Genomic DNA, 14,717 nt, shown 5'->3' with positions numbered 1-14,717 from the left:
GTAAATTAAATTTGAGCACTTTTGAGGAGAACTCAAAAATGGTAAGAGTTACAAAAAAATTCTTCAAATAAAAATTGTAGAGCTTCAAATTCCATACAAAAAAAGTCTAATTTTTTTTTTGCTAAAATAAAAATTACCCGAGTTACAGCGCTTTAAAATTACCATAACAAAAATGATGTTTTTTAAATAAACTATTATAATTTTTTTAGATAAAAAATTATCAAAATTAATTAAATTTTTGACTGTATACTCATTTGTAATTTATTATTAAATTAAATAAAAATTTTTTCCCCCTAAAAAATCCCTAAAGTTTCCTGCAATACCGACTTTTCTTCACTAGGTAAAGAAGAAAACTTTTCTATAGTTACTTACAGGGGATAAAAACGTCTGCGCATGCGCATTAGATCACAAGTTTGCATAGTTGGCAGTATTGCGCGCATCTAGGGAAAATAATTAAGTATAATAAGTATTTTAAGTAACTATGCGAAACTATAGTAAAAAACGAAAGTAACTATAGCTAATTCCCGCTCTATTTGACAGGAACGCCTTGTAGAGCCTCGTTCGAGATGATCAATATCGCCGCATGCGATCGCAGTGCAAATATTCTTAGCAACAGTATAACATATAACATATACGGTAGTTTTAAAGACAAAGTACCTGTTGAACAATTTTGAAACTGGCCAACCGAATTTCGCAGAGTAAGTCGCTAAATTTTGAATCAAAATTTTTAGAATTTCACTTTATAATTTTTTGTTTTATTTTTACTTTCGCTTTCACTCGCCAGATGATTTATCTTCAGATAAATTACAAGCATATGTTTTAATATTATATATTATAAAATGGAAATTGATCATTTTAAAAAAATGGAAATTTTTACGGTGAAATCTCTTTAAAATTTTCCTACTGCGCAATAATAATTTATTCTTAGATTGCTCGAGAATTAGCGTAGTTATCTTTTTTTAAAATGTATAATTGCGATTATCAATTATGTGAAGGTATCAGTTAATGTTTTTATTATAATTTATAATTTATTATTTGTTGTTAAGATTGTACTTTTTAAATTTTTAGACATGGATCAAATTGGCGAACAGCCGATGGAAAATTTGACCGGGTTTAATTTCCTTTTGGGATTAACGGAAATTGTTGGACTAATTTTAATTATTTTTATGATTGTTTGGACGAAGAATTTCCGGGGTGGGTTCGCCTGGACGGAGAACCCTGCTCTGGAATTTAACTGGCATCCTTTATTGATGACTATTGGATTGGTATTTTTGTATGGAAATGGTGAGATATTTTTTTATTAATCATAAAGGAATTTTGAGGGGTGAAAAAAAATTTTTTTTTTAATTAAAAATTATTAAATTTTAGAGAAATTATTTTTTAGATTTTTAAAAAAATTAAATTATTTTTTTTTAAATTTATTAGATAATTTTTGGATACAAAAATTTAAAAAATATATTTTTTTTATTAATTATAATATTATTTTCTGGAGAATTTAAGGAATTTTAAGGGGTGAAAAAAAATTGTTTTTCTAATTAAAAATTATTAAATTTTTATTATAATTATTTTTTAAATTTTTATAACAATTTCATTATTTTTTAAAAAATTTATTAAATAATTTTTGGATACAAAATTGAAAAAAAAATATATTTTTTTTTATTAATTATAATGAAATTTTTCTGGAGAATTTAAGGAATTTTTAGGGATAGAAAATTGTTTTTTTAATTAAAAATTATTAAATTTTATAGAAATTATTTTGTAGATTTTTATAACAATTAAAAAAAAATTTTTAAAAATATATTTTTTTATTAATTATAATAAAATTTTTTTAAGAATTTAAGGAATTTTAAGGGGTAAAAAAATTGTTTTTTTAATTAAAAATTATTAAATTTTTATGAGAATTATTTTTTAAATTTTTATAACAATTTCATTATTTTTTAAAAAATTTATTAAATAATTTTTGGATACAAAATTGAAAAAAAAATATATTTTTTTTCTTATTAATTATAATAAAATTTTCTGAAGAATTTGAGGAATTTTTAGATAAAAAATTTTTTTTTTTTTAATTAAAAATTATTAAATTTTTATGAGAATTATTTTTTAGATTTTTACAAAAATTAAATTATTTTTTAAAAAATTTATTAAATAATTTTTGGGTACAAAAATTTAAAAAAATATATTTTTTTATTAATTATAATGAAATTTTTCTGGAGAATTTAAGGAATTTTTAGGGATAGAAAATTGTTTTTTTAATTAAAAATTATTAAATTTTATAGAAATTATTTTTTAGATTTTTATAACAATTAAAAAAAAATTTTTAAAATATATTTTTTTATTAATTGTAATAAAATTTTTTTAAGAATTTAGAGAATTTTAAGGGGTAAAAAAATATTTTTTTTTTTTAATTAAAAATTATTAAATTTTTATGAAAATTATTTCTTAGATTTTTATAACAATTTAATTATTTTTTTTAAAATTTAGTAACTAATTTTTGGATACAAAATTAAAAAAAAAATATATTTTTTTATTAATAATAAATTTTTCTGGAGAATTTAAGGAATTTTAAGGGGTGAAAAAAAATTGTTTTTTTAATTAAAAATTATTAAATTTTTATGAGAATTATTTTTTATATTTTTAAAAAAATTAAATAATTTTTTAAAAAATTTATTAAATAATTTTTGGATACAAAAATTTAAAAAATATATATTTTTTTATTAGTAATAAATTTTTCTGGAGAATTTAAGGAATTTTTTAGGGGTGAAAAAAATTGTTTTTTTTAATTAAAAATTATTCAATTTTTATGACAGTTAAATTATTTTTTTAAGAATTTATTAAACAATTTTTGGATACAAAAATAAAAAAAAAAAATTATAATTTAAAATTAAAAATAAAATAGTTTTTTCTTGTAACAACGATATCTTTAAAAGCTTTAAGGCTTAATATAGTAAAATTTTTATAATTTTTCTTGATTAAAAAAAAAAAAATTCTTCTCAATTAAATAAAATTAGAGATCCAAAAATTATCGCAAAAGTACTTTGACAACGTATTAATATTTAATAATTTTTTTTTTACTACTTCAAATTTTAATTATTATTAAAAGTCTATGAATAATTTTTTAACGAGTAATTAATAATTGAATTTTATTATATTTTTTAGGTATGTTAATATACAGATCACGCCGAACTGTCCGCAAAAGAAGACTGAAGTTATTGCACGCTGGAATAATGATTTTTTCCTTCGTGTTAACTGTGATAGCATTGATCGCCGCTTTTGATAGTCATAATTTGAAAAATCCTCCAATTCCTAATATGTATACTTTGCACAGTTGGGTTGGACTTACCAGCGTTATTTTATTCGCTTGCCAAGTAAATTTTCTATTTTAAATTTTTTTATAAAATTTTTTCTTTATTAATTTTCAATTTTAAACAATTTCTTCTTTATAAATTATCAATTTTAGTAAATTCCTTTATAAATTTTCAAGTTAAAATTTTTTTTAAAATTTCTTCTTTATAAATCATCAATTTTCTCAAAATTTCTTCATAATTTTTCAATTTTAAATTTTCTTAAAAAATTTCTTTATAAATATTCAATTTAAAAAACTTCCTTTGTAAATTTTCAATTTTTTTTAATTTCTTCTTTAGAAATTTTAAATTATCTCGAAAAATTTCTTCTTTACAAATTTTCAATTTTAAATTGTCCTAAAAAATTTCTTTACAAATTTTCAATTTTAAATTATCCTAAAAAATATTTTCTTTATAATTTTTCAATTTTGAACAATTTTTTCTTTATAAATCTTCAATTTTCTTAAAATTTCTTCATTATTTTTCAATTTTTGATTTTATTAAAAAATTCCTTTATAAATTTTCAATTTTAATTTATCCTAAAAAAATTTCTTTACAAATTTTCATTTTTAAATTATCTTAAATAATTTCTCCTTTATTAATTTTCAATTTTGAACCATTTCTTCTTTATAAATCGTCAATTTTACAAAATTTCTTTATGAATTTTCAAGTTCAAAATTTTTTCTCTTTTTCTTCGTTATAAATCATCAATTTTCTCAAAATTTCTTCATAATTTTTCAAATTTCAGTTTAAAAAAATTTCTTTATTGTAAATTTTCAATTTTTTTTAATTTCTTCTTTAAAAATTTTAAATTATCTCAAAAAATTTCTTTTTTTATAATTTATCAATTTCAAATTCTCTTAAAAAAATTTCTTTACAAATTTTCAATTTTAAATTATCCTAAAAAATATTTTCTTTATAATTTTTTAATTTTGAACAATTTCTTCTTTATAAATCAATTTTACAAAATTTCTTTATAAATTTTCATGTTAAAATTTTTTTTTAATTTCTTTATAAATTTTCAATTTTCTTAAAATTTCTTCATAATTTTTCAATTTTAAATTTTTCTACAAAGTTTCTATATAAATTTTCAATTTAAAAAACTTCCTTTGTAAATTTTCAATTTTTTAAAATTTCTTCTTTAGAAATTTTAAATTATCTCAAAAATTTCTTTTTTATAATTTTTCAATTTTAAATTATCCTAAAAAAATTTCTTCTTTACAAATTTTCAATTTTAAATTATCATAAAAAATATTTTCTTTTAAACTTTCAATTTTGAACAATTTCTTCTTTATAAATCAATTTTAAACAATTTCTTTATAAATTTTCAAGTTAAAATTTTTTTATAAATTTTCAATTTTCTTAAAATTTCTTCATTATTTTTCAATTTTAAATTTTGTTAAAAATTTCTTTATAAATTTTAATTTAAAAAAATTTCTTCTTTAGAAATTTTTCAATTTTAAATTGTCCTAAAAAATTTCTTCTTTACAAATTTTCAATTTTAAATTATCATAAAAAATATTTTCTTTTAAATTTTCAATTTTGAACAATTTCTTCTGTTAAAATAATCAATTTTAGAAAATTTCTTTATAAATTTTCAAGTTAAAATTTTTAAAAAAATTTCTTCTTTATAAATCTTCAATTTTTTAAAATTTCTTCTTTACAATTTTTCAATTTCAAATTTTCTTTATCAATTTTCAATTATAAATTATTTAAAAAATTTCTTCTTAATAAATTTTCAATTTTTTTAAATTTCTTAATAAATTTTCAATTTTTTTAAATTTCTTAATAAATTTTCAATTTTTTTAAATTTCTTTATAAATTTTCAATTTAGAATTATTATTAATTAAAATTAATTTTTCAGTGGCTAGCAGGATTCATCTCCTTCCTATTCCCAGGATTACACGTTTCAATTCGCGCATCATACTTACCAATCCACGTTTACTTCGGAACCGCGGGATTTGTCGGAGTAATAGCTTCTTGCTTATTAGGACTGAACGAAAAGGCGATTTGGGTACTGAGGGATAAATATGCGCTGTTTGTAGCAGAAGGAGTTATAATGAACGTTATGGGCTTTCTATTTATCATCTTCGGAGGACTAACAGTGTACTTAGTTTCTCATCAAGGCTACAAGCGGCTTCCGAGGTCCGAGGACGATATTTTACTGACTGGTCGGCAGTAAAATTCTTTTTTTTAACTGCATTAGTTAAATTTAGTAGATCTTCCGCTTACTTTTGCGTCCTAATAAATATAATAAGTATTATAATAAATTTGGTGCTTGTACTTTTACCAAAAAAAAATGGTGCTTGTATTTTTAAAATTTATTTTTATGTTTTTATTGTGATTTTATTACTGATGTGTAATTGTATTAATTATTCAGTATTTAATAAATTATTTCGATGAATGTAATTTAGAAGTTTTTTTTTATTTATAAAAAAAATTGATTTTTTTTTTGTAGAAAAAAAAATTTGATATTAAATTTTATGAAATTTTTGTTTTTTATACTTATAAAAAAATTATTTATTATTATTATTATGATTATTATTATTCTTTTTTAATTAGTAAATTTAGAAAACACAAAAATTAATTAATTAATTAATTTAAAAAGAATATTTTTAAAAAAATTAATTATTTTATTTATTAAAAAAAATAATTTTTTTATTTAAAAAAAATTAATTTTTGTACTTAAAAAAAATTTTTTTTTTTTGGAAAAAAATATTAAATATATTAAATTTTATGAAATTTTTGTTTTTTATGCTTATAAAAAAATTATTTATTATTATTATTATTATTATGGTTTAAATAGTAAATTTAGAACACACAAAAATTAATAAATAAATAAATTAATTAATTTAAAAAGAATATTTAAAAAAAAAAATTAATTATTTTATTTATTAAAAAAATTAATTTTTTTATTTATAAAAAATTAATTTTCTTTTCGGATAAAAAAATTAAATATATTAAATTTTATGAAATTTTTGTTTTTTATACTTATATAAAATTTATTATTATTATTATTATTATTATGATTATTATTATTATTGTTTAATTAGTAAATTTAGAAGACACAAAAATCAATAAATAAATAAATAAATTAATTTAAAAAGAATATTTAAAAAAAAAAATTTATTATTTTATTTATTAAAAAAATTAATTTTTTTTTTTTGGATAAAAATTAAATTTTATGAAATTTTTATTTTTATATTTATATAAAATTTATTTATTATTATTATTATTATTGTTTATTTAATAAATTTATAAGACACAAAAATTAATAAATTAATTAATTTAAAAAGATTAATTTGAAAAAAATTAATTTTTTTAATGATAAAAAAAATTAATTTTTTTTTTTTAAATTTAATATTGAATTTTTGTTTTTTATATTTGTATAAAATTTATTTATTATTATTATTATTTATTTAGTAAATTTAGAAGACACAAAAATTAATAAATTAATTAATTTAAAAAGAATAATTAAAAAAAAAATTAATTATTTTATTTATAAAAAAAATTAATTATATTTTAGAAAAAAAAATTTAAAATTGAATTTTATGAAATTTTTGTTTTTTATATTTATATAAAATTTATTTATTATTATTATTATTGTTTATATAATAAATTAATTAATTAATTCAAAAAGAATGATTAAAAAAAAAATTAATTCATAAAAATATTATCTAAAAATTCATTGAATAATTAAAAAAAAATAAATTTCAATGCAATAAAATTAATTATTGTTAATAAATAATAAAAAATAATATTCTATTAACTAAAAAATAATACCTTAATTTTATTAAAAAAAAAAAATTCCCCAGAATCTAGGAATTAATTTTCGCTGTGTCAAAGTGACGTGAATCAGCTGTTGTTTTATTTTGACCTTTCGTAATATAAAGATTATTATTTGAATCAAAATAAATAATAAAATTCGTCCTACTTTTAATAACAGGGTAATAATTAACTAAATTTAAAATAAGGGTTGATATTTTTGCAATATATTAACTTAAATTTTTATTTACAATCTTTAATAGTGCAAAAATACTATGTTCGAATTTTCGGTCGATTTTATTAATAAAAATATAAATATTAAAATTATAAATAATATATGATTAAGTATTAGAGTTTATAATTTTTTATAATTAGTTTTTATAATAAATTCAATCAATGGTCAACCGAATTCCAGTGCCACAGGCAAAATACGAATTACTTACTTCTGTACGACAGTAAGTTTCATTTATTATTAATAATTTATTATTTAAATTTTTATTTTAATAAAAAGCTATTTAATTAATTTTTTTTATATTAAAAAAAAAATTTTTTTTTTAATAAATATTAATAATTAATAATTAATTAATTTATTTTATTCAAAAAATATCAATAAAAATTTTTAATTTATTAACTAATTTTTTTAAATAAAAAAATATCAATAAAATTTTTTTCCAAAATTTTTATTTAATTATTCTTTTTAATTAAAAATTTTTTTTTATAAAAAAATCATTTTTTTTAAAATTTTTTTTGAATTCTTGATTTATTAATTAATTTTTTTATATAAAAAAATATCAATAAAATTTTTTTCCAAAATTTTTATTTAATTATTCTTTTTAATTAAAAATTTTTTTTTATAAAAAAATTATTTTTTTTTTAATTTTTCCTGACATTAATGATTAAATTAATTTATTTAAACTTAAAAAATATCAATAAAAATTTTCTTTTAATTTTTTTTGAATTCTTAATTTATTAATTAATTTTTTTATATAAAAAAATATCAATAAAATTTTTATTAAAAATTTTAATTTAATTATTTATTTTAATGTAAATTTTTTTTATAAAAAAATTATTTTTTTTTTAATTTTTCCCGACAAAACAATTTTTTATTAAAAATTTCAATTTTATTATTAATTTTAATAAAAAATTTTTTTTATAAAAAAATTGTATTTTTTAAAAATTTTTTTTAATAAAAAATTTTTAATTAAAAATTTAGATTAATTATTTATTTTAATAAATTTTTTTTTTCATAAAAAATTGTATTTTTTATAAATTTTTTACCAAAAATTTTAATTTATTTATTTATTTTAATAAAAATTTTTTTTTATAAAAAAATTGTTTATTTTATTAATTTTTTTTGACAAAAAATTTTTATTAAAAATTTCAGAGTATTTATTTTAATAAAATTTTTCATTATAAAAAAATTGTTTATTTTATTAATTTTTCTTGTCAAAAAATTTTTAATTAAAAATTTTAATTTAATTATTTATTTTAATAAAAATTAAAAAAAAAAAAAATTGTATTTTTTATTAATTTTTCTTACCAAAAAAATTTTTATTAAAAATTTCCATTTAAATATTTTTTTTTAATAAAAAATTTTTAATTTAATTATTTATTTAAATAAAAATATTTTATTAAAAAAAAACAATTTTTTTTACAATAATTTTTTATTAAATTAATTTTTCTCACGTTTATTTTTTTATTTAAATTAATAGGTCATCGCGTTATTGATTATATCTATTATTAAAAACACAATTTTCTATCAAATTACCTTTCAATACTCAGTACAGGCTGTCACTTCTTGCAAGTAACACTTGCAGAGCATAAATTAAATTTCTAATTAAAATAAATTGATATATAAATTAAAAAAAAATAAATTATATTTCTAAAATTCTTCCAGAACAAATTGGAAGTCGCCGGTAGTGTGTCTAACCTTCGTATTCATAGTAGTCGGAAGTCTTTTCGCATTAAGAGTCTGTTCAGATTTGCTGCCGTCGCGTAATTTAGAGTCGGGGCCTTTAAGAGAGGTGATAATAACCACGGAAGATGCCACGATTGCTTCGTGGACACGCCGGGCTAGGATGTACGCCGAATCGTCGAAGGAAAACCAAAACGCCGATCGCAACACCACACTTGTCACGGCACCATCCTCTAGAAGCTCTTCAAGGTAAGTCAGAAGATAAAATTATTCATTTTTTTTTTTAATAGTATGCAAATTGTATCTAAATATAATTTACAAGAAAAGAGATTTACTGGAGAAAAACCAAGAAAAGAAGTAAATTTATCGAGATGTTTAAAGTCTAAGTATTCTTTGAAATTTACGCTAAAGCGCGGGGATATATCGCGTGACTAATGCAAAAAGGGCGCATAGCTACAGGTTAGTAGGGACCTATGCTAAAAGGGCGCATAAAAAAAATTTTTTTTGCCATTCTTCTTGAAATCGCTCAAAAGATCTGTAAAAAAAAAAAAAAAATTCGAGTATACTAAAGCTAAAAGGGCGTAACTCAAGACATGCGCCCTTTTAGCTTTTAGAAAAGTAGTGCCTAAAGCTAAAAGGGCACAAAAAAAATTTAAGTTTTTATAAAAAATTTTGATAAATAGCTTCACAAGACATAAAATAAAAAAGTTTTATGAATAAAAAAAAAATTTCTTAACAGCCGGTCCCTACACGGAAAGAACAAGATGACACTGGATATCATCCTAGATTATACTCAGTATTATCTGTGGTGAAAAAAAATTTCAGATAGTAGCTAGAAAAAGGCCATTCGGCAGCCGAAATGGAAGTAGATTTTTCAAATAAAGAAAATTGATTTTTAATAAAATAATATAATAACACTATTAATGTATAACTTAATTTATGAATTAAAAACAAAATTCAATAATAAATTTAAAACTATTTAGAACAAATTTTGGAAAAAAAATTAACTTTTGAAGAAAAAGTTTCTCAAAGAATTGCAAAGATTATAAAATTTGAATTATAAATGACTAAATTTTAAATAACTGCTTAGGAACAACAATTTGCAAATCAATCAGATGTTTGAAACCGGATAAAATTTTAATTGAAGAAAACAATATATAGAACTAATTTGTGACATATTTACTGACGAATTACCTGAAAACATTACACGAAAGACTAATCATTATCGTCATTATTGAATTTACATCATGATTAAGCTATGATGCAGACAATAATTCTAAAACGGCTGCAACAGTAAAACTGTTTCATTAAACGAACTCTAAAAGGAGTAATATTGAGGCTACTACCACTTCTGAGTAGTGAAAATTGAAGCTTATTAAAAGAGCTTTACGATGCATTTTACCGAATTTTGATATCTTGTTTTGATCAGTAATTATATCAAGTTGAAGTAGTAAAAACATCAATTTTTACGATTTTCAAAATTTCAAAATCCTGTCATTTCCAAATTACTCGCCCGATTAAGCTCATCTTCGAACTTAACCTTGGTCTTGATCGATAGATAAAGCATGCTGAGTTTGAGAAGAATCGGTTATAAATTGAAAACGCTATCGTGCTGACAAGCCGCGTTATATCGTATAAATATATATATATATACATACATATATAAACTTTTGAACTATATATATTTTCTGACTCAGCTCGACAAACTAAGTCAGAAAATGGCTAAATTTTTCAAAAGTTGCGCCATGAGGACGGCTGCAATAGTTAGATTTTTATAAAATCTACTAAAAAGGGACTCAGTTAGATGTCAGAAAATTGACTCCAAACTTATAAGTTCATTAAGAGCTCTTAGTTCTGACCTCGTAAAAAAGAGCTCCTTAAGACGTCACATTAGGACTTCTATAAGAAGTTTTTTAAAAGACTTCATACTGAAATCTTTCTGACTTGGATGCTGACTGGGTAATATCTGCAAGTTTTTCCTCAAAAAGATTTCTCAGAAATTCAGGTTTACTTCTTTTAAAGAGTTTGTAAAGGAAGCACGCAAGACAGTAACGTCTTTTAGACTTAATCGTAAATTAATATAAATTAAAAAATTTTAAATTTCTCAAAAATTAATAAACTAATCAACTTTTGAGTCTTAAAACCTTGTAGAGGATTCAAAAACGATTCGATTGGTACATAATGATTATTGGAAAAAAATTTATCGAGAATTTTAAAGCCTAATCATACATCCCGGTACGTAAATGCAAAAAACTAAATTCATAATTAGACATATCAAGCCGTATTAAATATTAAACCAGATATTGTCTGACGAGTTTATATCCAGTCATATATGGCTAATTTTGATTATAGAGCCTATAATCATGAACCTATAAAAATTCTCTAGTTGTTTAGTAAAAAAAACTAATCCTAACCTAAAATTAATTTTCCAGTGGCAAGATACTCGTCTGCTACTACACCCTACCGAGAACAATGAACACGACGGAGGAGCTCAGTCCAGCTCACATTGACCCTAATATTTGCTCGCATATTATCGTGGGTTTTGCGTCTGTGGTGAACTCTACACTCAGTTTGGGCAGTAATACACAGATCTATAACGAGATATCTTCGCTAAAAAAGCTCCAGCCCAAACTGAAGGTGATGATTTCCGCTGGCGGGATCAACGAGCTAACCTTAGGATTCCCCGAGATGGTAAAAACCCACGCTAACCGCAAGAAATTCATCCGATCTGTGCTAAAGATCACCAGAGCCTTTGATTTCGACGGCCTGGACGTAGACTGGGAGTTCCCCGCCTGGCTAGGAAACAACGAGCGCCAGAAGATCTGGTTCGTCCAGCTGCTCCAAGAGCTAAGAAAAGAGTTCGACCGGTCAGGTAGAGCACTGATCTTATCGGCAGCCGTTGCAGCTCCTCCCGCTATTATCGACGACAGCTACTTCGTTCCCAACATCGCCGAGTACGTCGACTTCATCAACCTGATGGCTTATGACTTTAATTACTACGTTTGGTACCTCCCTGTAACTGGACTGAACGCTCCTCTTTACCCGAGGGCTTCGGAGATTGGCTACATAGCCACTTTGAACGTTAATTACTCTGCTAATTATTGGGTTTCTAAAGGAATGCCCAGGGAGAAGATTGTTGTTGGTGTTCCTACTTACGGACACTCTTACCAGCTGGACAATGTTGATAATCATGGCATCATGGCGCCTGCTAAAGGCTTTGGGAGACTTGGGCTAGATGGCTTCGTGTTCTATCCAATGGTTTGCTGGCTGCTTGGGGTCGGAGGACAACGAGTCTTTGATCAAGAGAGCCGTGTTCCTTATGTTTTTAAGTATGATGAGTGGATTTCTTATGAAGATGTCGATAGTGTCACTGCAAAGGTAAGTTACCAACTGTTTTTATGTTACGTTGATATGTTTGATTGTAACCGACTTCTTTGGGCGCGATTTTAACCCACTAAATGGCCAGATTTCGTTCAAAATTTGTAGATTTATCGAGGATCGATGACAATACACTAATCCTATATTAAAAAGTTAATGTGACGTTTTCATTGTCGCTTTTCGTTGCTATGGTGACCACTTTGGCAACCATTACAATGGCAATAGTTACCATAGCAAGGGTTACTATGGCAACGGTTACCATGACAACAATTACAATAGCAACTGTTTCTATGGCAATGGTTATCATGGCAATAATTATCATAGCAACGATTATCATAGCAACGGTTACTATGGCAACAATGACCATAGTAACAGTTACCATGGCAACGGTTTTTATGACAACTGTTATCATGGCAACAGTTACTATAGCAACAGTTACCATAGCAACGGTTGCTATGGCAACAGTTACCATAGCAACGATTCAATATAAATGAGTAAAATTTGTAAAAATAATGATTAATTAATTTGGCGATAATAAACATTTCGACAGAAGCGCGTTCGATTTTTTAGTTTGATAAATTTATTGCATTCTTCAATTTGAAAAATACGATTTTTGGTAATTTATATAACTTTTATCTACGGTTGATAAGGCAGGAAATGTTAATTTTAAATTCCAACTATATCTTTAATCGATTTATCTAATATTAGGAATTTTTAGATACCGAAGAGAATTTTTTATTTCACCAAACCAGATAATAGTTTAAAAAAAACTAAAAAAAAACTTTTATAAATAAACCAAAAATAATGTAAAAAATTTTAATAAATATAAATATAGTATTTTATTTCTAAAAGAATAGCTTGGGGTGCTTTTTAAGATATTATCGAAATATTAATCCTTCTACTCATATCTGTCAATAAAATATTTATAACTTTTGACATCATGCACTCCACGCTTTTTTTAAAAATTAAATACATTTTTTTCTTATTTACACTATTATTTTCTATTTTTTAGTTTGTTTTTCTATAAAAAGCGTGTTTTAGTTTTTAAAACTATTATTTATTTCTATACCGGCTGAGTTTGTACCGACGGTCGGTAATCAAATTTATTTTTTAGGCCGAGTGGATCAAAGCCAATGACTTCAAAGGTGCCATGATTTTTTCACTGAACACTGATGACTGGAGTGGATCCTGTTCCAGCAAGGATGGTAATGAAACCTTTCCGCTTACCAGGATTCTTTCCAAGACTCTGCTCAGGGAGAAGCTGACCCCTCCGGGACTGTAATGCCAAAGTATAAGTAGAGTTATTAATTATGCATTTGAAAGGTTGTAATTTATTGGTTAATCTTGCTCAATTTAGAAGTTTACTTACTTGATGATAGGGTGCAGAATTAAAGATTTACATTTTAATATATGATTATTAAATACTTACGCACATGCACGAATTTGTTGTTTAATTAGATTAGAGGTTATAAAGTTCAAAAGTTTCAGAGTTTAGAAGTATATTAGATGTAGAATTTAAATTTGGAGAAAATATTGTAGTATTTAATTTAATTTAATAATATTAAATACAGGTCATAGAAAATTTTTATACTTTATTGTATTCTTTTTTTTTTAATTTAAAAATTTACTTAAAGAAATTCTGCTTTATAAAAATAAAAGAGAATAGTTCGACAACGGCCGCTAGGTGGCGAAATGTAGTCTAAAGTTTTCGCTTGCAAAGTAGTAAATTAAGTAGTTAAGTATCATTTAGTGTAATAAAAATTAATTTCAAGTCTTTAAACTTATTTTTAATGATTTTTGTTAATTAATTAATTAATTAATTAATTAATTAATTAATGTAAATCACTAATTTTAAAAATTACTTTATACATAATTAGAAAAATAAATCTACAGCTGAGTTTTATAAAAAAAAAAGAGAAAATAGTTCTGCGACGGCCGCTAGGTGGCGAAGTGTAGCCTAAAGTTTTCGCTTGCAAAGTGGTAGATCAAGTAATTAAGTACCAAATTTTATTTTAAGTTTTTTTTATTGATTTTTTATTAATTAAATTAATAAATTATTAAATAATTACAATATTTTCTCCATAAACTTACTTACAAAGCAATTAAAGAGGTTAATATTAAACTTACCTTTACTAATGTTAGAAATTAAAAATTTTAATTAATAATTTAAAATTATATTCCATAAAAATATTTTTTCTCTTCAAAGTATTTAGACAGTATTACTTTCGTTAACATTTCAATTATCTTGTATATTTATTACTTTGTTATTGTTCAATTGTAATAGATAAAATTTTATTCTATCAAATGGTACTTTGTTA

General features: G+C 21.6%; 2 protein-coding genes across 3 annotated transcripts; both read left to right on the top strand.

Annotated features, from left to right (window-relative positions):
• Window positions 1–529: 529 nt before the first annotated feature.
• LOC123269361 (plasma membrane ascorbate-dependent reductase CYBRD1) lies at window positions 530–5,638 on the top strand. Of its 2 annotated transcripts, XM_044734984.1 has the most exons (5): window positions 542–698; window positions 785–995; window positions 1,069–1,284; window positions 3,157–3,365; window positions 5,206–5,638. In XM_044734984.1, exons 2-5 carry the CDS (start codon window positions 965–967, stop codon window positions 5,521–5,523), a joined length of 774 nt encoding a protein of 257 aa, XP_044590919.1. In that variant the 5' UTR covers window positions 542–698; window positions 785–964; the 3' UTR covers window positions 5,524–5,638. The 2 variants fall into 2 exon arrangements, with proteins under 2 accessions (XP_044590920.1, XP_044590919.1); XM_044734985.1 differs by lacking the exon at window positions 785–995 and having other exon boundaries at window positions 530–698; window positions 5,206–5,636.
• A 1,766-nt stretch (window positions 5,639–7,404) lies between these two features.
• On the top strand, window positions 7,405–13,982 carry LOC123269790 (chitinase-3-like protein 2). The gene is made up of 4 exons (XM_044735624.1): window positions 7,405–7,561; window positions 9,004–9,270; window positions 11,454–12,399; window positions 13,514–13,982. The coding sequence occupies exons 1-4, from the start codon at window positions 7,503–7,505 to the stop codon at window positions 13,679–13,681; spliced, it is 1,440 nt and encodes a 479-aa protein (XP_044591559.1). The 5' UTR covers window positions 7,405–7,502; the 3' UTR covers window positions 13,682–13,982.
• The last annotated feature ends 735 nt before the right edge of the window (window positions 13,983–14,717 follow it).

The sequence above is a fragment of the Cotesia glomerata genome, linkage group LG7, assembly GCF_020080835.1.
Source record: "Cotesia glomerata isolate CgM1 linkage group LG7, MPM_Cglom_v2.3, whole genome shotgun sequence".
In the NCBI taxonomy this organism is placed as follows: domain Eukaryota; kingdom Metazoa; phylum Arthropoda; class Insecta; order Hymenoptera; family Braconidae; genus Cotesia; species Cotesia glomerata.
The sequence above is the reverse complement of the archived record's forward strand: the minus strand, read 5'-3'. Positions and strand labels throughout refer to the sequence as shown.